Here is a 24,354-nt window from a genome sequence, read left to right as displayed (position 1 = left end):
GAAGATCGTATTTTACCTCAATAGTATTGTATTTAATATAGTAGTGGCTGGCAGTTCTGCCTAAATCTGTGGAAGAAAAAAAGCCAGTTCGTTCTTCAAAGCGAATCATGCGGGCTTTGTCCAGTTTTCTGCCGACTTCAATTACCAATTGTTCTCTGTGCTTTTCTAGACCTGGATCCATCTAGACATGAAATGCACATTTATTTGTATAAAAGGAAAAAAAAAGTGTTAAATAAATAATTTTATTGAGATAACCCAGTCACACAAAGCCAGAAATCAAATAAAAGGAAGGTACAGTTATTAAGTCAAGATTTTCCTGAGATCTCACTAATAACAGTTACATTGATATTATTGACCAAAAACTGTCTGTACAGGACAAAATAATCAGAATAATATTTCTTTTACGATGCTTCGAGACTATCAATACAATGTAGACTAATATTACTTACGAAACAGTAGCATGATTATGAAATGAATTTACACTGAAGTTTTTGAAAGAAGTTTTAATGATAACATATTCTTCATGAAATTATCATTACTGTATCACTTCAGAAAAACATGCCATCTTATGGTATCTTCTATTTATGAAAATGGCTGAAGATATACCTTTCCTGGGTATCTGACATGAGGATGGCTTTAATTGTATCCCAAATAGAATAAGCTGCAAATCGGATGGCTGAAATGTTTACTAGCAAAAAAATTCTAACGTCCCCAAAAACTTTGGGTATGTCAGCTGGGATATTCTAATTATTGAGTGATAGACGTACTGTATAAACATTCACGTTAAAAGCACACATGGAGCTTGCTGTGCTGAACACCACTTCTATTCACATCAAAGTTCAGGAACTTGGACATTTTGTCCAAGTAATAATGCACTTTATCTCATTAGTACATACAAGGCTGGGCAAAACTCCCATCTGAGTGGGACTGCTGTATAATTGTGTGTTTCCACATCATGCACCTGGGATATGCAGACTGACAGGGATAGGTGAAAAGGGATTCATAGTCATGTTAACCCTCTGGTAGATCCGCACCTGAGATATGGCTCTAATTACACAAGCAATGATTAGTCATCAAATTTGAAAAGACTGAAACTCTGTTCTAGTCTACAGGCAGCATTCATATTTCAGGGCCTGTATAGTCCAGATTTCCTACAGAGTAAGTCATACCAGCCCTCTTCGTAAATCTGCACCAGAGATATATGACCAAGATTGCAAAAAGGAGCAGGCTTTAGAATTGCTATGACTTGGTTTGCTCTGTTTTTCCCTGGGCCAGGATTCAGTTTCATCTTTGTGCTGAAGTGCTTCATCTCATGTTCAGTGAAGCTGCAGACGAACACAGCCATCTCCACAAAGCAGCTGCAAGACTAGTTCCTAATATTCGCGGTCTTGGCCAGTTACTCTGAAGCTGTTTCTCCTTAGTTATGCCTTGCCTTAGTTTCAAGTCAAAAGCTAAGATGGCAAAGGTCTAGAGTGCTTTTCTCAATAGTAAGTCATGCATTGAGGTCAGATTTCAGAGCAGAGGTGGTAAAAAAAAAAGTGATCAGGATGCCAGATGTTTAACATTTCTTAAAACTAAAGAGGGGGAAAAAAATTAAAAAAATATCAACACACTTCCCTACTCCTTTGGCAGTCCAAATTACCTGCCAATCTTTTGCCTTACATATAAAAAAAGCTAAAGCTGTAACAGCAGACTAACATTTTTTACAAATACAAAGGTTTTAACTTTAAAGGAAAGGTCACCAACTTGAAAAGGCTGTGAAACAATATTCCAGTCTAGAGAATCCATGGTTAGCACCCTTCTTGTTGAACTTGCATAATTAGAAATCCCACAGAGTAAAAGATCCAGCCTAGAACAGCTTTAAGCTATACTCTTAAAAACGAGCCTTGGCACGTCCACAGCAAGAAACTGAGCAGGTCTGGAGTATACATATGGAAATTTAAGAATGCATGATAAAGTACATTATTATTCACATTGTTTTTTCTAGCTGAGAGAAGCATTGGGGACAAGCTCCTCTAACTTTTACAGATGTTCTAAACATAAACATACGGCTTATAGGGATAAAACGCTTCGCTTAACTGTGGCAACACCAAAGACTGGAACCAAAAAGAGGAGAAAACAGACAAAGGGATTACCTTAAAAAAACCAAGCCACCTTTCCTTTGGAACCCTGAAAGGATGAGAAAATGCCTGTAATTCATACCACAGGCTTCACTAACACAACACTGACATTGCTCCACTTTTTCCTTCCACTCTTTGTTTCCTCTTGCTGCTCATCATAAATTTTGGCCATTTTCCCAACTCAGTAAAAGGCATTATTGGCACTTCTGGCGAACAACTTGAAAAGTCACAAATCAAAGCAGTGGGCCTGGCATAGCCTACTCCTGGGCATAGCCCAGAAATGGGCTAGGTGGGGAACAGTAATATCCTGGAGGCAACATGTGGAGTGCAGAATGTGTCGGTGCATGGCAGGTGCGTGCTTGCCCTGGTCTCCCTGTGCAGTACAACACACCCCTTTTGTGTGGACAGGCTGGACCTTTTGTGCCCTAAAGTAACTACTGGATGTCGTGAGCGCCTGTAGAAAGGGAAAGGAGAACGAGTTTGCATCTTCTCAGCCCCACTGACCTACGACGGTTATGCAGATACAGGGATTCTGAAAGGGTAACATTGACTGTCAGCCAAAACAGAGATAGAAATTGGCATGCTGCAACATTACTAAGAAACAATAAGATACCAATTATGAAAACTGGATACCTATAACCAGAACAGAAGGAATAAAACGGCCTAAGTGAGCAAATCTGTGGTTATGCCCACATCTGGCACTATACCATCCGTATACTGTCTATAACACATTAGCTGTGAAGTTTAAAACTGGTTTATCTAGAAAATAAGGGGATTGGCATTGGTTTTGCTCCTACATGAATGGATAACACTTCAAATTGATATAATTTGTTACTGCCTTAAAACAAAAATAGGAATGTCTATTATTAGCACATCAAATCAGAAGGGGTAGAGAGGAGATTAGTGGCAGGAAAAGACAAGTGCTGGCAATCTCCACTTTCTCAGCAGCTGAATAAAAGCACAAAACCAAGGGGAGGGGGAGAAGCTCTTGTTCATTATTTTTTAAATTTATAGAAAATATTTCTGTTAGTGTTTTATTACTTTTTTCACCAGTTATTACCACCACAGTTGCATTTCTTTTAATCTAAAATTTGTTAATAATGCTGGCCGAAAATACCCGATGAAAAAAAGAAAAAAAAAGAATTTATAGGAATGGGACACAACATTTTTCTCACTAGCAAAGCAATTGTTGCTTTTCATTTGTCTATTATTTTGTGATTTGTGTTATATAGTGTTATATTAACATACAGTAATGTACTGTAACGCTTTTTATAGAAAACAGATTTGAGATGACCAGAGGTCTAAAGGTGTCTGCAGAAGCTTGCTTAAACAATAGCCTACCTACTTCCACTGCAGCTTCCACTATCAGAAACAAAAGCTATCAAAAAAATACCTCCTGACATATATCTCTACATGTTACAATGACCGAAACAACTGCTGCTCACAATATCATGACAAATTATGAAGTCACAAAACAGATTCAGGACATGTGAAATAAACTGCAGTTACCATACACTTGTGAGAGTTTCCTCTGCATTAGGCTCAATTACCCATGTCCAAACTATGTTAACATTAAATGCTTACAAACAGCTGTACAGAAAAAAGTAACAATATTTAGATAATTTGTAAACTATTAAACCTTCTCAAAATTACAGATAATGAAAAAAACTTGAAAAAAAACCTTATGTAACTGTGCTCTGATTTATATCTGCATGGAACACTTCTCAATAAACAAAATGAAATTCAAAATAAATGAATAAAAAAATCTTAAAATTACTAAATCACAAGAAAGAAAAAAAATAACCCATTTAAAAATGTCATTTTATAATATATAAGATGTCATGGGATGAAACATTCTAAAACAAAAGCTGATGGGGGCAGGGAGGAACGCAAGCAACTCAAGAATGCTTTCTTTTATCATTTATATCTAGCCTACGAAATTGAAACACTGACAATAGGCTAAGTTACAGTAACCGTCTGATAAGAATGAATGTTGTCCTTTGGAGCATAACTTGGCCAGTTAAAATGTCTTTTTATGTGAACAGAAGGGGCCTCTTAATTTAGTGTTAAAAATACTCCGCTACAGAAAATATCTTCCTTTTTCTAAGCACTTTAAAAGAATTGCTGATGTCAGGTTAAGTAGAAATAGCAAATATTTATCCTCACATCAGGGAAGGATTAGAGACCCAGAACAGGTTACAGGGTTTTTTTAAAATGCATTTTATACCTGATAAGCTTTGTGACTGATGCCATATACTAATGGATTTGCTCTCATCCGTACATAAAGATAAGTGTAACTTATCCACTTTACTGCTTCTTCCACATTAGTTACTGTTCCAAGAGCAATCTGGAAATAGGAAAAGAGACAAAATTAAATGTATATGTTACAGCTGAATGTAAGTATTCGGCTGAAAACATACGGAATTCAGAGCATTATCACTAGATTAAAGAAAGTGTCAGTATGTTTCCAAATTAAATTATTTTAAAATAATCATAGGACAATAACTTGAACCATTTACACATCTTCATCTTATGAACATCTAATAACATGGTATGTTCTGTGACATAATATTATAGATACAGTGACCCACACGATCCTTCCTACACCACTTACGATTTTTACAATTAAAAGATGATACTGAGCAAGCTTGTTATTAAAAAAAGACAATCAAAACAACATAACTCTTTAGTGAATATGCTCAGGGTAATCTAAAGAAGAGTACCTTTAGAAAAAAAAAGTCTACATTTAAAAGATTAATTTTTCATACCAATGTAAAAGCACTTTCTGGTTCAAGTCCTAAACCAAATGTTACCAACAATCATTAGAATTTTCTTCATCATGTCCTCATACTTGGCAATCTGTTTATACACAGTTTTTACAAATAGTTTTCTCCTTTTCTATCTGGCAATTCAAACATACAGGCACCTGCTACATTTTTGTTATATCAAAACAACAAAATTGAACAGGTAATATGCACATATATATACATATATTTATTTTTCAAGGCCAAATCAGGTGTATCAAAACATTTTTTTACTAAGTGACTTTTTTTGATAATTCAATAGTTTTATCAACAAATTATTTACCACACACACATTTTTACTTGATAACTTCAGCTCTATTTTGTATTGGTTACATTCACGAGCATCATTTTACCGCTTAATTCCAGTTAACCTGATTTTACCAGGAGAATTTAATATTTCCTGCATGTCCCATGAACAAACAGTTTTTGGTTGTTGCTGGTTGTTTGAAAGAAGCAAAAGTTCCTCTTACCAATTTTTTGTGATCCATTACTACATTTTTAAAGTTATTTTTGTTTTATTGGTTCTTGGATTTCATATAAACGTTCCACATGACTTGGCAAAAATTAAAAAAACCCTATACAACTGTAAGTGATTTCATATGCATGTTCAGATCTAAGCATCTAGACCTTAATAATAATATAGATATTCTTTTCGGAATAACATAAACATCTACTAAAAAATAATAACGCAAGCCAAATCTGCCTTGAGTTCAAATAACTTAAATCCAGCAAAACCTTGTTGATATCGATGACTAATGGCATGGAGTAACCCCAAGCTTTGTCTCACACATTTTTCAAGTGATATTTTGTTCTTCAACAGCATAAGGAGGTTGGGGGAAGCCCCGTTGTGTTGTTTTTCGAAGCATATAGCTACATAATGCACTGAAGTAGCTACAAAAACATTCAGTTCCTCTTGGACTACTATAGGGAACACATCTAATACAGCCCACAGGTTATTATTACTCGATTTGCTACCCAGGTTAATTTCAGCATTTGCTTTCTTTCCACGATTCAAATATCTTTCAGTACACAACTTGAAATAGCATAACAACATAGTCCAATAGTAACATTTTCCCCCAGAGAACCACTCTCACAATCATGAAAACGTAAAATTCTCATTACTGAGGACAGTGAAGTCTGACAATTAAAAGAAAAAAAAACCACAACAGGTTTTTTTTGCCTCATTTGTTCAAATATCTGATTGTATTACTTACAAAGTAATTATTTTCATAAGTTAAAAGTAAAACTGAGGGAAAAAAAGTGATCATGAAATACAGTTGGGTTTCAGATATGGTACTGAAATCTAATACTGCACTTTCTTTCCTCCCTCAACTTTAATGAAGATTCACCGAGTAATACGCAGACACACACACAAAAAGGCAACTTCTAAATATTTGCTGCCATCTAGTGTTCAAGTAAAGTTCTTATGGATTGTTTGAAAATGTATACCTTTGTTAAAACAGTATGAATGATGGAAGTTATCTTATTAATACAAACATTTAAGAGTAATTATGAAATAAATTATTTACAGAGTTAGGAGAGGACCTCTTTTAAGAGCTAGGATATGTAATATTCATAAAATCAATAAATAGACAAGGTGTTACTTTATTAAAATAAAAGAAAAAGAAAAAAGGTTCTAAATTTTCCAGTGTTTCCTCAACCATGTTTTAGGTATTTAGTTACAGATGGAAGAATCAATGAGTACAAATATTTACTATGTTGACATTGTATTGTCTGATTGCACCAGTCATCACAAAATGCTTTTTTTTAAACTGTTCAAATACAAATAATTGCGTTGCACTCACAAAATGAAAACTTGAGTACTATATTAATCCAACTCACTGTGTCATTTTAAATGAAAAAAATCATCAGCATCACAAATTTTCAACTAATTCTTCAATGGCTGATGTCACCATCACCGAGTGATGTGCTTAGTAGTCTGCATTTTCATTAAATAATTTTTTTTACAAATTCTATCCCACAGACTTTATCAAGTTGAACAGTATTTCAGAGGAGGTGTTTTTGATTTTCAAAAAAGTGTAAACAGATATAAGTAGCACGGCTTTTTGGGGGTAGTGTTTGAAAAATGAAGTTTTTCTCTCTGATATTTCTGTACAGATTAGAAAAGGGCATAAAAATATTACTGATAATACATACTGTATGTATTATATAATATATAACATAATATACTGTATTTTTTACATAAGAATGTTTAATTGCTATTATATTTGTATAATTAAGTCAGATTACATGGATTAAAAATTTCTATATATGAATCAAATATTTGTTGTCAAGGTAAGAGAGCAAGGAATCTTTCTAACAACCTAATAAGCAATTTTCTATTCGCTTTGGAAACCAGTGTATTTTGAATTACCATTTCAGCATCTGAAGTGATTATGGTCTTATTCCTGTATGGCTTTTGAAATAATTTCTTAATGCTACTAGAATTGTCCCAAGTGGGACAGAATCTTCTCCAGTCACACGTGACCAAAGGACTATTTATAAGTACAACTGAACTACATCAGAGTTGTCATTATCTGTTAACTCCAAATAACTTGTCTACCATCTGGACACAGCCGAAAAAGGTGAGGGGAGAACGGATGAGGTTGCTGGTCCTATGCAGGTCAGGTCAGGCCCCAGGGCCCTGGACACCCAGGGAGAAAACTTCAGTTCCCCCCAGCCTGCGCTTTGCCCCATACCCAGATTAGCCGTTCAGTCACCCAGCTCCTGAGTGATTTTTTTGGAAGGGCTTTGAAGGAATTCTGTGTCTCTTCTGAGAACCACAATAGTTGCCCACTCTTTCAAGGCAAAAAATAGATTAAGAGGTTTGTCCAAACTAAACAAGTCACCACCTTTTACATTCCTGGCTTCACAACAAAATCATAAGCAAATGCAAGGAAAGGCACACCCCCTGGGGAAGGTATAACTACTGTCTGGCACTGCAAATCCTCTCGGTTTCTAAGCTCTCTGGGGAAAGGAGTTATCCCAGCAACAAGCTGGGGTCCAGCTGTGGATGTCAGGGGGGGCTCCATCAGGTGGAAACAATTAGGGAAGGAATGGTGACCTGCATTGTATGAGCTATCGATGATAGTTCCCAGATAAGTTAAAGTTTATGGTCTAATTAAACCACATCCCCTGCATCTTATCTTTCTTCCTGTATTTCCAGAAAATCCAGCCGTAGGTATTTTCTGTTTGCCAGCTGGTCAACTGACCCACGACTTGCTCCTCTAGGCTAAGCACCCTAACCAGCTGTTTATTTTATTCCTTTTTACATTCCATTATGCCCAGTGGCGCAACTTCAGCAGAAAAGGAAAAGGGGATCTCCATGCCTATGTTGACCATCAGTGACCATTTACTCTTCTGCTCATTTTTAGAAGAAAAAAAAAACCAAACCAAACCAAAACTCAAAACAAATCTGCAGGAGAGAATTCTCAGTGGACTGAGATGCTGAAATACATGTTCATAGTCTGAATTTTGGTGTCAGCTCAATGAAGATGGCTGTATTTCAGCTTTTCCCACTCTGTAGCTTTCCTAAGAACAAATGCACTGGAACGTCAAGGCCAGCGTGCTGTCTCTGAGATTAGATAACAGCAAATGCTGAAGGGCAGAAGGTGGCAATAAGAAGCAAGCACCATATAAATTTCTCCCAAATTCTTAAACTATTGCATCTCAAGGTCTTTAATTAAAGGTATTGTCTTTGCATTTGATATCTTTCAATGGATTTTTATTCCATTTTTGTACAGTTTTTTAACTACCTTTTAGATACAGCTCCCTGCAGCAAAGAATTCCATAGTTGAACCACCCAGCTGGCGTCCTTTTGTGTTTTCTGAACTTGTCACTGACTCATCTCAGCCAATGTTTCCTGGTTCTTGTCCCAGGAGAGATGCCATCTTTTGCCATGTCACTCATTACTTCATAAAACTCTGTCATATAATCTCCCATTTGTCTTTGTTCTTGCCCAAAGTGTGCAGGTAAACTAGTGTGTTCTTTTCATAGAAGCTGATCTATTCCTTTGCCCATCCTCTCTGAAAATTTTCTGCTTCTAGAAAATTAATTTTGAAATGGGAATTAGAAATACCCTAATTTTTTTGTATCATTGCCCAAATTTTCTCTCCTGCACCACATAAGCCTAGGTACAAAATTCAAGACTCTGGATTCCACTTGGTGATTGTGTGGCTAGGATTACATATTGTATTACCCCAAATATCCGAATCTTTGCCTCATTCTTACCACTTACCTATTTCTGCCAAGAGACCTGGTCTAGATAAAAGCAACTTCATATTCTTGTGGAAACATGGAGTCTTCCCATATTTCCAACTGCTACCTTCATTTTACTAGTTCTTCTTTCAGCTACTGATCTGTCTATAATAAATTAAGAATTTAACCAATTCAGCAGTGCTTCTGGCCTTTAATTGGTTTCTCTTTACAACTACAGCACAAGCATTTGGATTTCCTGAATGACTTGTAATAAAAGCAGACTCTGCTCCTAAAATATGTCATTTCATTATACATCAGTGCAGATTTCCTAGTGCTAACAACAGGCTCTGTTATGGCAAAGATGACAGTGGTCATCAGCATACTGTCTAGATTTCTGTAACCAATCAGTCAACAAACATATATTTTGTCTCCATATAGTGCTACTGTTACTGCTAAAGGGACAGTGTCTATAAAAGATGACCAAAACTGAATGTGCTTCCTAAGACTATCTACAGATCAGTACAATGGCATATGTTCTAAAATGTATTTTTTTTTTTTCAGAATGCTGCAGCCTATGGAATAGTTATCTCCAGATAAACATAACAATTTCTAAAACACCCGTAATTCTTCTTAGAGGATTCCACTAACTTAGATCAAATCAGCATATATAGAAGTTTAGACCGACTCCAATTATAAAGAAATTATGAAGTTACTTTCCAAAAAAAACCTAACACAATGGCTCCTTGTAACTGCTCATAGTATTGGTTTCCTGTAATCTGGCAGGCGCTTATTTTTCCTGCATGTCATGACAGAAGGATAAGTAACATCACACCTATCAGATGACAAAAAAAATGGTGGTTTCATGCCCTTGTTACTCTATTGCTTTTCAGCATTTTCCATTGCTATTTCTACTAACAACCATTTATCACAGCGATTAACAAAATTCTGACTGCATCTTCAGCTGCTGTAACTACACTGCAGCCACAGAATCTTCAGTAATTTAAATCCATGAGTATACTGTTCTTTTAAGATAACACTACCATTACATAAAATCTGAAAAGAAATAGTTCTGTCTAAACTAGTTTGTCAGTTTTCTGCACTTTTCTCCAAACCCCAAATCCTGTGGTAGAAGTGCTGCATTCCCCAAACCCCAAATGCTGCGGTAGAAGTGCTGCACTTAGAAGTAGTTTTTATTATACTGTACATCACATACTTCCTATATATCTTTGATTGGATAAGTTTAGATGACTACCTCCTACGAAACGGAATTATTGTGCTATTCCATTATTTGTTTCTTCTTTAGTTCTATTTTAACAGGGCAGGAGGATTAACTTCTTAATTTTATACCTTCAATGTAACCAAATTATTTTTGCAGTGTCTACTAGCAATATTTTTCAGAGACCTACTTGGATACTCAATTACTCTGAAAAGTCACTAAATTTCTATTGAGATTTCCTCTACTTCTGGAAAGAATTTCAGCAATGTGTACACATTTGAAAAGCAGAAAAACTACTTAGCAGAAATACATACTTCCCTGGACAAGCAAATCCTTCTCTTTTTAGGTAAAACTCTAAATGAAGCTTCATGAGTAAGATTGCTTTTATTGTTGTCAGTCTTATCTAAAATTGCTGCAACTTATTGTTTTTCTTTTGGACAATTTTCAGTGTTTCATAATTACTGTAGACATTACTATTCTAAGCTTACAGAGCCCTTTCTCCCTTGAATGTCTTGCTTTTTGATATGTTTTTTTCCTCTTCATTAAGTATCCATTTGGACATACTTAGCTGGTGCTAGAGAATGGTATTTACCTTTCCAAGTCTTCAGTGATTTTTTTTTTTTAACAGCTTTTAAGCTAGTAGAGTGCTTACTATTAAATGCAGGGGAAAAAAAAAAGAGAACATACTACTACCTTAAAAACTGCTGTTAAAATCACAAGCCTGGGAGAAATTAAAATTGTTTTATGTTCTAACAATCAACCAGGTCTGTTCCACCTTCAATGTTTTTTTTGGTGCTAACTGCACCAAAGTCAATGCTAGCAGCAGTTTGGTACCTTAATTCACTATCTAGTACAGTAACATACAGAAACATACAAGCAGACACTTGCTACATTATAAATACCTTGTTAAGCCATTCTAAATACTTCCTGTGAGATAAATACCTAGGACTTAAAACTAAGAATTTGCAATCTGCACAGTGGAAAAGGAGGAAGGGGAGAAGAATCCTAAAGTGTAACCATAACCAAATATGTCTTTTCTTTGATACTGAAAATAGAATTAGTTTTAGATTGTTAAAAATTTTTTTCCTTCGCATAAAAAGTTCAATGAATGTAAATTCACTTGTCCCCTCAAAAAAACCCCAAACAAACCAAAAAACCCCACTAAACCCCAAACCCCCTTCCTTTAAGCTTGCATATAACAATCACCTCTGCTTTCTGGCCTTGCTGGAAAATTTGTGCATTTTGGAACTACAGCTCAGAGCAGAGGAACAACACGCTGCCCATTAAAACCTCTCTCTCTGTGCAGAATATTATGCATTGAAAATTAATAGCTTACATCTCATACTTTCTTAACTAAGCATTCTCAGCTGACAGGAAAGAAATAGGACTGGAACTCCTGGTTCATCAAGTCAAATCTTCTTTTCTTCATATGCAATCACATCTTCCATACAAATAACATCACTTATTACAAAATCTTCACCATAGAAAAAAATTAGACTTCTTTTATCTCCACTACTGCTAAAAGACAGACAGTTCCAGATCTTATATTTCAGGCAACCTTACTTATGAGCAGGGTGATTAATTGTTGTACTGGCATTGGTCAAAATTATCTTTTTTTCTTTTTCTTATTCAGTTCTAGTTCCAGCTAGTTATAGAGAGCTGTTGTACCTCCTTTGAAACTTTCTTTTGCTAAGCTAACCAACAAGATTTTTTAGGGTATGTCAGTAAAGGATTTTCCTCACAAAAGCTAGCTTTTCTGCTGGAACTCTGTGGAAGGAATACTTGAGATTCCTGGTATAATTCAGGTGGGCACACCAGCCCATCCACACACCTTCTAGACAATCTGGAGTAATATAGACCAAGCCTGAAAAAACAGTAGCATATAGCCATGCTGTTTGTTTTTCACAGTACGTCAATCATAGAGATCTTCTCTGACCCAGATCACAACAGGTGCTTATTATTCCATTGTCTTTGTAATTCTTCACTGACCTGAAGGCCTTCTGTGAGATGGGAGGACTAAATTTCTAATATTAAAATAAGAAAAGTAGAAAAATAAATCCTTTGCTGTGAAGGAAAGAATATCCAACTCTTTTTTTCCTTGTCTACTTCATGTATCTCAAAAAAAAGAACAATGCTTTTCTATGATATCTGGCTGGATTCTTTCCTCGTGAAAAGGCACACAGTATCCCAGGACCAGACCGATCTCTCCTAACTTCTTGGGGTGCTGAACAATAACTACAGGTAATCCTGGCCTTCACAACCAACTTTAGAATTTAAATTATTACTGCTAATGTGTAAGTTGCTACTATCCAATTTTAAAGAACTGAATATCCATCCAGTTCCACTTTGAGAACATTCACAAGTGTCTATGTCTAGGAATATAAAAGTGTTGTTGAAAGGAAATAGTTGAGAGCTCTACACCTGCCCACTGCAAGCATGAATTCTGTTTATTTTTCCTCTCTGCTTTGTGGTAGAAAGAGGGATGGGAAAATTTCAAATGGCTCCTTTCCATCACATTTGTGTCTCATGTTCTGGGGGAGTTCAATTTCTCTCTCCCTCCTTGTATTCAGACCACTTCAGAGCCTTGAGGTAAAGAGGAGTAGCTGTGAGCGCAGACAGGTGTCAATATTTTCATTCCCCCATATTTGTGTGTGGAAATACTTGGAATACAGTTAAACCTTATTCTGCTTCTGATGTGTGACTACCTGGGCAGAGATTTTTCCTGTTAACAGGAACTGAAGAAATAACTTATGAGACCTCCTTAAAAGAAAAAAAAACAAACAACCAAAGTCATGAATGATCGAACTCGGTCATTTGTAAAGAGTAAAGGAATGAATCTTAACATTTTAAAAGGTCACTGTATCAATTTCTGCTCTTTTCCAGAATTTCCTTTTAAAATTATTATTTATGATTGAATAATGCAAAGACTTTAAAATGATGAAAAGGTAAAAAATAAACAGAAATATGTAAGAATTATATAGATAAAACAGAACAACCATCTTAAAAAACCAAGACTATTCCTAATAGACCAAATAAACTTCACATCTTTCAAAGGGATAATCAGTTTTAAGATGTCACTGGACATTTCAGTTTAGCTGAACTCTTTCACTTTTATTGAAAAAATGTCCGGTGCCTTTGAAAAACAGTATTCTCTTCTTCATTTAAGCATGTTTAAATTTCTGAGAGTTCCCTGTCAAAAGTGTCTCTGTGTGTATATACATATTTTTAATTGGTTATTACAATAGATAGCTTTTGAATCATTATATTTTAATATGACAGAGGTCAGTACTTTCAATACAACCACAGCATTTTCAAAGAAAATGCATTTTAAGATTTAAACTGAAGCAAACTGGGAACTTGCTATTTATAATAAACCAGTTCTGATTACCACTGTAAAAGAGAACAAAGACAAGAGTTCAAGCCAAGTACATTATTCTTCCTATATTGCAGTCAACCATGTGAAGTAAGTTTGTTTATATACAGACAGACATGCTTTAATTTTTTTTGTGGATTTTAATTTGCAGTTATGCAGAACACTTACTAAATTCTAACAAAGCACTTCTGATTAAAAGGTAAATGCTGTGCTTCTACAGTTTTATCTTAATGGTATTTTGACCCTCCGTACTACTTCTAATACCTACTACCTTTTGTAAAAGGCCCCCAACATTTTCACATGTGTAACAGTTCACTCCTCTTAAACATACACACCTACAGACTACCAGTAATAATAAAATTTCCATTTTAGATATTTTAAGTGTGACAATATTGCATTTTTGTTTCAGACAATATCAATCCTTTAAAGTTTGCTGGTTTCTCTAAATGAATCAAAAGTTACCTCTGCATTTAGGTTGTCTGCAAGGCTTTCAAGAAACTGGCTTTCAATTGGATTCTGCTGAGTAAGAAGAGTCAGGTAATGACTGAGTTTATCATGAGTTGTAATAATGATGCCTTCTCCGAATTTGTCAAACTGAGGCCGTCCAGCTCGACCAAATATCTGCATGACATCTAAAATTCCAAGGTCAACAAAGGAGCCTCTTTTTGCAGCATATATTTGTGTTCCCTGGTTGAGGAAAAGTTAATAAAAATTAACATAAATACACATGAATATAATCCTGATGAGCTGAATACTGAAATTAGGCAAATATAGCATGATTTCCGAAGTGTACTTTAACTAATCCTTTCATAATCTTTGATATATTTAAATCTTTACTATACAAACTAGATTCCCACTAGAGAGAATCAGTTTAATGAGATATAAATAACATTTCAAGTCAATCAGACATTTCCCCTCCAGGCCCAAAACCCACAATAAAGATCTTGCTATCTGTGCTTCTTTACAGGTTTCTTTTAAGACACACACTCATGTGCAGAGTAATGGAAGCTCTTACCTTAATAACAACAGCATGAGCAGGAAGATTGACACCCCAGGCAAGTGTAGCTGTACAAACCAGGACTTTGATATGTCCGTTAGAAAACAAGTTCTCAACCAAACTTCTGTCTTGCCGCAGCATTCCTGCATGATGAATACTAAATCCATCTGGAAACAGCTCACGTAACTGCTTATTTCTGGATCTCTGTACCTAGAATGGACAAGCATAAAAATTAAATTCACCTCTAATTACAGTACAAGAAGCATTGTATTAAAAAAAATCACAGGAAAAACCCATTGAATATTATTATGTGTCATACAAAAGAAACTATTTCTAGTAATGTCAAACTTTTCATCAATGCCAATATGTCATGATTTTCTATAAATGAATTTGACTTCTATTCTTACTTTCCAAAGAATACACTTAATTGTTTAAAAGAATACTTTTATAAAAATATAGCTGCACTTAAGTAGAGATCCAAATTTACTGATAACCAGTATGAACACTGAAACTGAGAACTCACATATTGCTTTTCCTTAAAAGCAACTCTTTCAGACTATGCAGGCAGCTAGGATAGGCTTAGGGCAGCAGGCCACACACTATACTTAACATTAAGGAGGGGATACCCTTCCCCACCACCAGCCATTGCATCAGCTCAGCAGAGCGTGGATTAATAAATTCATAGTACAGAATCAAACTGTTCATCTACCACTCATTTTTACCTTCCCCATGCAGAGGAGGCTGGGATCTCAGTCTGCAAAACCTCAGGTCCTCCAGCCTCCCACTGTGTACAAGGTCCGTAAGCATGCCTCCCTTATTTCTGGGCACTAGCTTTATCATGCTTCACCTAAACCGAATATTGACTCAAAGTTAAGAAAAACTAATACACTTCCCTTCCAAACACTAAACTGTGACACTCCAATTGCTTTGGAGTGTGTCTTCTAGAAGCAACAGGGAAGGAAAAAAGAAACCCAACCACTTAAAGAGGAAACCCAAACCACCAGAGTTCATGCCATTTTAGCCCAATGGGAACAGTTGTCTTTCTGTTCAGAAACAACGCTTTGGGCTAAAGCTCAAGTATCACAAAAAGTACAGCTCTTTTATTACAATTAAGATGACAGGAGGAAAGGCACGGTAACCCTGTTTTAAACTGGAATAAAGGACCTTCAACCAAGCTTATATGAGCTCAAATATAAGGTCAGAAAGCATGCCATATACAATCTCTTTACACTCGCCCCTGGCTACTGGTTTCTCAGATCTTCATGTTTCAATGTCCCTGCCACAAACAGGTGTTTGCCACAAACACCTCTGATTTTCCTCCCATCTCTTCCACATTCCTAACTGCTGCACTTGCTGCCTTCCAAAAGTTATCACTGCTGAATATGACACCAGGAGGGTTGTGGTAATGATGACTCTAATCTTTCCCTAAAACAGATTTCCTTATTATCTTTGTCAGCAGAGATTCTCTACTTTTCCATAGACTACAAGAGAGTTAAGTATTTTTTGACTATCACTGTATTTTCAGCCCTGTATATTATAGTGAATTAATTCTAGATCAATTTATTATTATTATTATTATTATTTTTTTTTTTTTTTTTAAATCTTCACATTTACTAGTACCTGACACACAGTCACTGAAAGTTGACTTAAGGGATACAGAGTGGGTAAAGCAAAGCAAAATATGGTTCACAGTACTGGCATACTGCCAAACATGAACAATAAATCTCTGCAAACACAGAAATAAATAGGGAGATGGGAATGTAATTATAAAGGAGGGCATGAAAAGAAAAATACTGCAGGAAAAACACATTTCTCAGCTTCACAATTATTGAGCTTCTCAATATCTGATCTTTCCTGCTTTAGCAGTAATTATTTACTATTCATTTAAAGGAAATCAAATTCAGCTTTTAACTACACGATTTTTTGGCAAATTTAATTAACTGCTGTACTGCTTAAAAATGAATAAATAAGAAATTGAGAAAGTGGCCGTGCAGTTCATGAAGCTTATTCTTTATGAGCTAACGAATGGAAACAAATATTTCATAAAGAACACAAATGTACCAAGGTTTGCATTTATAGTTTAGCAACAACAAATCTCAGGGCAGACGGGCATGTGGAAAACTCACTTCAGCTGCAAATCTGAGAATAATTGTGACACAGAAATTTAGATTGATCTTGGTTACATTCAGAACGTGGTGTAAACATTTAACAATGTAATTAGCTTTTGTCTTAAATAAAGCAAATCTTCCTATGTGATAAGACAACCATCAGAAATTTCACTTTTTTAGTAGAGCTTGTATTGGTGTCACATGACTATTTTACAGGTATTAAGGTTTCAAAAAACACAATTATTCAATATCAAAAATTATACTTTAAATATTATACTCTGTAGCTGAAAAAGCAAAATCTTGTTCTCAGATCTCCACAATTCAAAAATTATGCACCTTTGTTTGTAACCTGATTGCTTATGTTGTCTAAAGTGATTGAAATACAGGGCAATTGACTAACAGGAAACCAAGAAGAGTAAAATCTTGTGCTATATATGGAAGGAAACTGTATTTGTTTACAGTTTTAGGAACTACATTCACCAATTTAGAGAAAGGAACTTATGAATATAGAAAAGAGGAGGAGGAAGGGGAAAAGTTTGTGACAGAAAACACATTAAGATATGGCAATGCTAGTCTCACTATAATTCAAGTACCTACAAGTTTAAGATTAATCAACACTTTAAAAATACGTAGGTACACCTAAACGTATCAATATAGTTGTGTTTAGAAAGAATATCCACATGCTTCTAAAATCTACCACACATTCTAAAATAACATCTTTGAAATATTTAATATTTACAGGTTTTGTCTGTTCATTTATTGAATCGATGAAGTGCTAGACTTCCAGGTTACACAGTAACCAGTTCAGAGACACATTAAATAAATTTTTTCCAACACAGATGATGATGAACTTTTTTTAATGAAAAACTCACAGCCCACTTTTGACATAGGAAAAAACAAATGCCAAGCAAATCAAATCACTAACTATCCTGGATTATTCCATTAACTGCATAGAAACTGAATTAATTTTCTTTCCATAAATTTGTGGGCATTTTAAATTACAAAGATACAAGGCAAGTTAGTTCAAGAACAATGAAGTAACCCAATTTTATAAAGTTACACTTGAGAAAATAAAAAAATAAATCACATCTCAGTGATGGCTTGGAAGACTGCTCACACAGCACATCCTTTAATGGCAATATATTTGCAAACAAAATTCCTTCTAAGCTCTTGTGCCAATGAATTGCATGGTTATTCTATTAAATCTGGATTTTAATGATTGCAGAGACAACAAAACAAACAACTACTAAATAAGGGAAGTGAAACTATAAAAAGTTATACTGCTCCCATCTTGTTCTATTACAGACTAAAAGGTTTTGTTTAAAATTTATACGAAATGTTACTAAGTGCCTCAGGTGTATGCAGAAGTTGTTATTATGAGGTCTGGCACTGGTCTCCTGATTAGAATTGATTTTCTTTCCCCTCCGTTATTGCTCAAGAGGGCTGTAGATTTATGACCTTTGCTTACATGTGTGCGTGCATCTAAACCAGTATGTATTAAATAAATTCCTAGTTTAGCTTGCTGCCACCTATATTTCTCCTTTAAATGTCTTGAATTTCATGCAGTTCTTGATTAAGACACATTAAAAATGTCACAATTAGACACAGAAAAATGTCCTGCTTAATTTTAATGAGAAGTGAGACATACATAGCAGAAAAAAAGATTTAATCAAGCTTTAGGGTATTTCAGCTGAAGACTTAAAAAAGATAACACCCTTCCTCACTCTTTTGTTACATCTGGTATCACAAAGGTATCATCATTCATAAAGACTATAAGCTGCATGCTTTTTGTCTGAACTCCCAATACTATGTGTATCAAAGAATGAAATTTTTAACAGGCTTACAGCTTTGTTTTTCTTATTTTATCTAAAAAACAACTAAAAAAGAGTAATAAAGCTTGATTATGAGAAGCAGCTGCTAATAAATTACTTCTTGATAAGTGAAACAACAATTTATGTCTTTTCTTTAATCTCCAATTGCTACACTAATCTAGGACACACTAAGTAGATCACCACTACTTGGTAAGATCAGACTTTTTTTTCTTTCTGTAAATTACTTATTTTTCCTTTCTGCTTCCTCATTTTGAAGATATTGTTTGCAACTCTCTTCCCACTAATAACAGAGTTTTTGACTACCATGTATTTTCTTCCAGTAACAGAAATGGCACAGGCTATTCTACTATTTTTCTCACGATCACCTTACTATAGCAAAACTTCTTGCTTGTGACCGTAAGACTCAATCATTGTAATTTCCTTTCTGTGGAGTTCACAATAGGGCAGCACTTGTAGTTTGTTCAGAATGCACCATCATATTTGTTCACTGGTTTGAGCAATTCTGAGCACTTTATTCCCATCCTTCATTCTCTGCACTGCGCTGACACCCTGCAAAGTATATGCTCTTAATTTTGAGGCCTCATTAGCTTCACTTGATGAATGTCGGTGCTCAGATAGCACAGATATCACAGACACCTAAACCAAATAAAGTAAGGTATCTTTTGCTGCAGCCTTCAATGAAGGGCAGTTTTAATTAGTACTACTTCTGTGTGATGAATACAATTCAATTATTTCCAAAATAACTGTTTTGTAACTTTCCTGAAGACATCCAAAAGTGTAATTCTTAGGTTGACCTTCTAAATTGTTTTAAGTTCCAACAAGACAAAAGCCTCCTCTGCCTCATTCATATTAATCATACTGCTGAATCTGCTCTGCTGGCTCATTTAAAGAACACTGATTGTCTTTCAAAATTTATGAGATCACGGTAAGATGGGAGAAGTCTCCATCCATTCAGGAAGTAAAGGGCGGCTCAGAAAAGCAGAATGAAAAAAGGGAAGTTGAAGAGTCCATCAATTGGCTTGTTCCTGTTCCTTAAATACAAAAAACTAACATGACTTCAGTATGTATGAGGACTGAGAGAAATGGAAAGAAATGATCAAAGGATTGCATGATCATTCACCATTTTTGCTCTTCAGAATTTACTATGTACATATTGCATATTAATTAATCTATACAAGTTAAATCTTTAGCATAAGTTTTATTCTTTTATTCACAACTGCTGTTTCAAAGGGGAGAGATCAAAACTTAGATAGTGCCAATAAAACCATGAGAAGGGGTTTTTAAATATGAAGCCAAAATATAATAATTTCTTGTTACAGAAAAAAACCCATGAGACTCCTTAATATGCACAGTTAGAGCAAATAAATGAAACCTAGAGAAAATACTAAACCATGAAGATGAGCAGTAACACTATCTGACAGTTTATGAAAGAAACTGAACATGAAGAAATACAGATTGCAGTCAGGAGAAAAAAGGAATGCATTTGAGCTACGCTGATTTTACCTGAGGACTCTCCTTTTACGAATTAGAACTTTTATTTGTATTATTCAACTTGTACTGTCTACATAGTAACTAAGCTATCAGCAGCTGTTTCTAGGATAAGGATGAAGTGGCATGCTATGTGGTAACAGTAAGATTAAATTATTATTTTATTACAGAAGCAAAAAATTAACTTTGAAAGAAATTTTCCCTGAAGGATTTAAAAGTTGACTACATTTCTGTGATGAATATATATTAAACAATTGGTCCTTATCTTGTATTACCTTTCATACTGCTTGAGAAACAGTATGAAATGGAAAATTATTAGTATTTACTAAACACATAGTAATATACTAAATCATATATAAACAACTTGTCATGAAGTTCTTCTGTAAAGTTATAAATCAGTCACTTTTAAAAAGATACCCAACAGTTCAATAAATTGGATTCAGGTTGTGCTTCTGTGTTGACATGCCGTCACATTACTTCCCTTGCTCTTTCCTGGGAACAGCAGCATTAGCTTCACTGATGGTTCACTCTGCAGCTGGTTCCTGTGAAGAACCCAAAGACTACCGAGAGCTCTCCTCAACCAAGATGACTTGCATAACCTAGCAGATCATTTCTGGATGGATACAGGCTGGCCAATATGCTATTCTACTTAATGAGTATGCATGCTCATTCTCTACCTCTTCACTTTTAAAATGTACCTAGCTATTAACTTTGTATAGTTATCCTGAAGTAATATCTCTGTCCAACACTTATTCTTTTACTGGGTTATAATTAGTGGGTACCTGGCAAGACAGTATTTGAAGAAGGTAATTCTAGCAAACAAATGTGAATCAGTTTGAATTTCTCCTGGAAGAGTCAATAATCTAATTGTCTCCCTCTGGGGATTTAAGTTCACTGTATTAAAGTTAGAATTGTTTAAACCTGTGAGTTACTGATCTGATCAATTTACTGAAATCACCTCAGTAAGTTCTGTAAAGTGCTCTAAAACTACCTCTGAAGGATAAAGAAAGGAGAGTAGTGTGACTGCTTTGCTTAAATGTCTTCCTCTATCAGTGTAAAGATAACAATTCTTTGAGTGCAATCATCAGGAGCACATAATTCAGGACTAATTTTCTGTATTATAGCATTATAACTGTTTTTCTTCTGAACCTTCTCATCTTTGTGTGTACACAGGTTTCTATTAATTTAGGGTTGTCTCCTGTCAATTTGTAATTTAGAAATACTTGTTTAGAATAGGAATCTATCTGTCCTTAGTCCTCAGTAGGCCACAGACTATTTTTTTAGTTGTTGCACTAAAAGCAATTCTCTCTACATGCACACATAATTTTCTGCAGGGCAAAGCTACCTTCAGTGAAAGTATTAAAAATATTTCAGGTCTATATAACATACTGGGTTTCTGTAGTTTGTAAAACACAGAGTCACTGCAGACTGAAGTATCAAAGAATTCAGTTTTAATGTATTTAAACCACAATTAGAAAAACTGTATGAAAAAGAGAAGGGTGGAGAAGTTTAGACAATTAGGAACAGTTGCCAAGCAGCCTATCCAAGTTATGACTGTCTTGTTCTAACATAGTTGTATTTTTTTCTTCAAGTGAAATAATGGCCTCTTTTCTTCAAAGCCATACAATTTTCATTGTGTATGACTACTAGTCTTGAGATTATGGTTAGATGATACTTATATTTTAGTACACTCTTTTGCTTATCTTTATTATTTAGACTTAGTTGCTTACTTTTCAGCCCAGGTTGCTAACTCTTCTACTTTTTATAGGGTCAGTGTTTCTAGATGTTCTTTGAAGAAAAAACTTGGGAAGCTGTTGTTCCCTTTAAAGGAAGATGCATTCTGTAAATACGGACCAAAAAGACTTGTCTGCTTTCAAAAGTGAAGAGTGAAAACTTACAATTTTTCTGCTAATAAAGAAAATATTAATTATTGCTGGAACGCTACTTACACAGTAGTGGTAACTGTTGGGAATTTGAAATCTGGCAATTCAATGATTCCCTGATGTACTTTGCATATGATAGATAATACTGTGATATTTCAAAATAATGCAGGTTTAAAACGTACTTTGCAGTTGTACAAATAGCAACATTATTCCTTATATCTTTGTGCTCCAATCAGAGAATAGTTTAAAAAAAAATTCCTATGAATTATCTTTTTCTTCTCTTTTTGATTCACAAGGAAAGGAGGTGTAAGGCAGAATTTCTGGCACATTTTTCCATTGCCCTGGCCTTACCACAGATCATAACCTATTTATTGCACAAGGTTATGTTTCATCCAGTTGGCACTTTAGGGAGTGATGACTACCAGTTAAAGAATGGATTGGTATGGTGTCCAGAAATGTCTTGCCTTATTCAGTGTGCTCTTTTTACAGTACACTAAGTTACATCATAGCAGCCCCATTGGAAAAGCTACATGGTGCACAGAGAATGAAATAAGATTCTATGGGAGGAGGAAGAATAGCAATCAAACTAAAAACCCTGAACAAGAGGTAAGCATTCAATTTAATCTTTGATTCCTCAGTTCTATAATCTATAATGCAGAAGATAAAAGTGTTTACAGACCTCACTGATAATAGAAGCTAAGAAAATTTAGTATTGCTAAAATGTTACATTTTTGAGCCAGCCAGCCAAGCCAAGAATGAAACAATCATGAATGCAAGTTTGACCATGCACAAATGATGGATTTGCAACAAGTCACTGAGGATGTAGACATAGTTTCAAATCACTCACTTAATGCCTAGCTGTTGTAAAGCAAAAAACCGGAACTATTCGTGTAGACAATACACTACCTCAACTTGAGCCAGAATTTTATAACATGGACCAAAATAACCTAACTTTTCACTTCAAGCGAGACTGCAGTGCCTGTCTTACAACTGAATGAATTGCTGATTCTCAGATAAAAGGGTTTAAGAACTTAGAATGAAAAATAATTCTTCTGTGAAAACACACATGGAAAAGAGCACTAGGTTTAGATAGAAAGGAAATGTCCGTTATAATGATCCAGTTTAAGCTCCACCACTGAGTGAAAATGCAGTAAGATAACAATATTTTTCATATATTGTACAATGATAAGCATCTTTCTATTGTTTATAGGAAGTGCAATAAAAATTATATAGAGACATTTTTGTACTGCTTCAGCATGATGAAAATCTGGACTTCACAGTGAACAGAAACCTGTGCCTAAATAATCTCAAATCTTATTAAAACAAGTGTCAAAACATTTCAGTTTAGCAATAACATGAAAATGCACATCAATTAAGATTGAATTAATTGTATAAGATCCCAATTTTAAAAAGCACACAAAATCATGTAAAGATCTGGTTTTCTTTCTCATCAATTTAGAATTAAACTGTTCTCTCTCTGGGAATAGATATACGAAACATATAAAATACAGCAAGGTATCTGTTCTTCTCCAGCCCTTGAGACAGGAAGTCCTGTCGTTATATTTGTTAACAACTTGGAGTACACAGATGAAAAAGTCATCAGTCTTGGTCTGTTTTGCTGACAGCAGAAGTTTTCAGTATGCTGTTAGAAAACTAGCCAGTAAGGAAGATCTACCGCACGAAAAGAAATTGATAGAGAGAGAGACAGTTTGAAGACATGCAAGGGTAGCATTGCAACAGCAAGGATGAATTTGTACCGGTTTCAGTCTGAATACTGGCATCCTCCGGAGACCTAGTTAAACCTTTTGTTGCTGTGCTTAACTGTGCAAAGATTTCAATATTTCTGCTTCAACAGGAAACTGATACTTCATGGTTTCTATAAAAATATTTGTTGTATTTGAGAACACCTCCTTTGCTTTGTAATACTCCAAACTGCCACTCTGCTGAGCCATGACAATACTGGACGCATTTTCACTCTGAGACAATGAAAGCAGAAAGTGTTTTCAAGATCTTTCCAATACAGCTGCAGCTTACTTATTACATATCATCATAACTTCTAGTGCAACTCCCCCTCAAAGGCTATACTGACTGAGACATCATTAACCCTGCAAGAAAAAAATCCATTTGTGAACATTAAGCATATTTCTCATTTCATAATTAAACCATAACAGTCCACTACAACTTCACAGCTATGCAAAGTGACAGATTGAGGATTCTTCAGAAGAACACAATTTCTCTTACAAGTTTTATAGGTAATTGGAAATGTGCAGTATGAATTAATAGTCTACAGGGTTTTCAAACAGTTTTAGACTGGCATCAGTATGTAGGACCATGAA

General features: G+C 35.0%; 1 protein-coding gene across 1 annotated transcript in view; it reads right to left on the bottom strand.

Moving 5' to 3' along the window:
- ASCC3 (activating signal cointegrator 1 complex subunit 3) overlaps positions 1 to 24,354 on the bottom strand; it is a 273,183-nt gene that overhangs the window by 90,164 nt on the left and 158,665 nt on the right. The window contains exons 14-17 of the mRNA XM_050893351.1: positions 14,726 to 14,917; positions 14,173 to 14,397; positions 4,348 to 4,467; positions 17 to 181 (exon numbers count right to left, since the gene is read on the bottom strand). Coding sequence (XP_050749308.1) covers positions 17 to 181; positions 4,348 to 4,467; positions 14,173 to 14,397; positions 14,726 to 14,917 — 702 coding nt within the window. The remainder of the gene's footprint in view (positions 1 to 16; positions 182 to 4,347; positions 4,468 to 14,172; positions 14,398 to 14,725; positions 14,918 to 24,354) is intronic.

This window comes from Gymnogyps californianus, chromosome 3, assembly GCF_018139145.2.
Source record: "Gymnogyps californianus isolate 813 chromosome 3, ASM1813914v2, whole genome shotgun sequence".
NCBI lineage: Eukaryota > Metazoa > Chordata > Aves > Accipitriformes > Cathartidae > Gymnogyps > Gymnogyps californianus.
The sequence above is the reverse complement of the archived record's forward strand: the minus strand, read 5'-3'. Positions and strand labels throughout refer to the sequence as shown.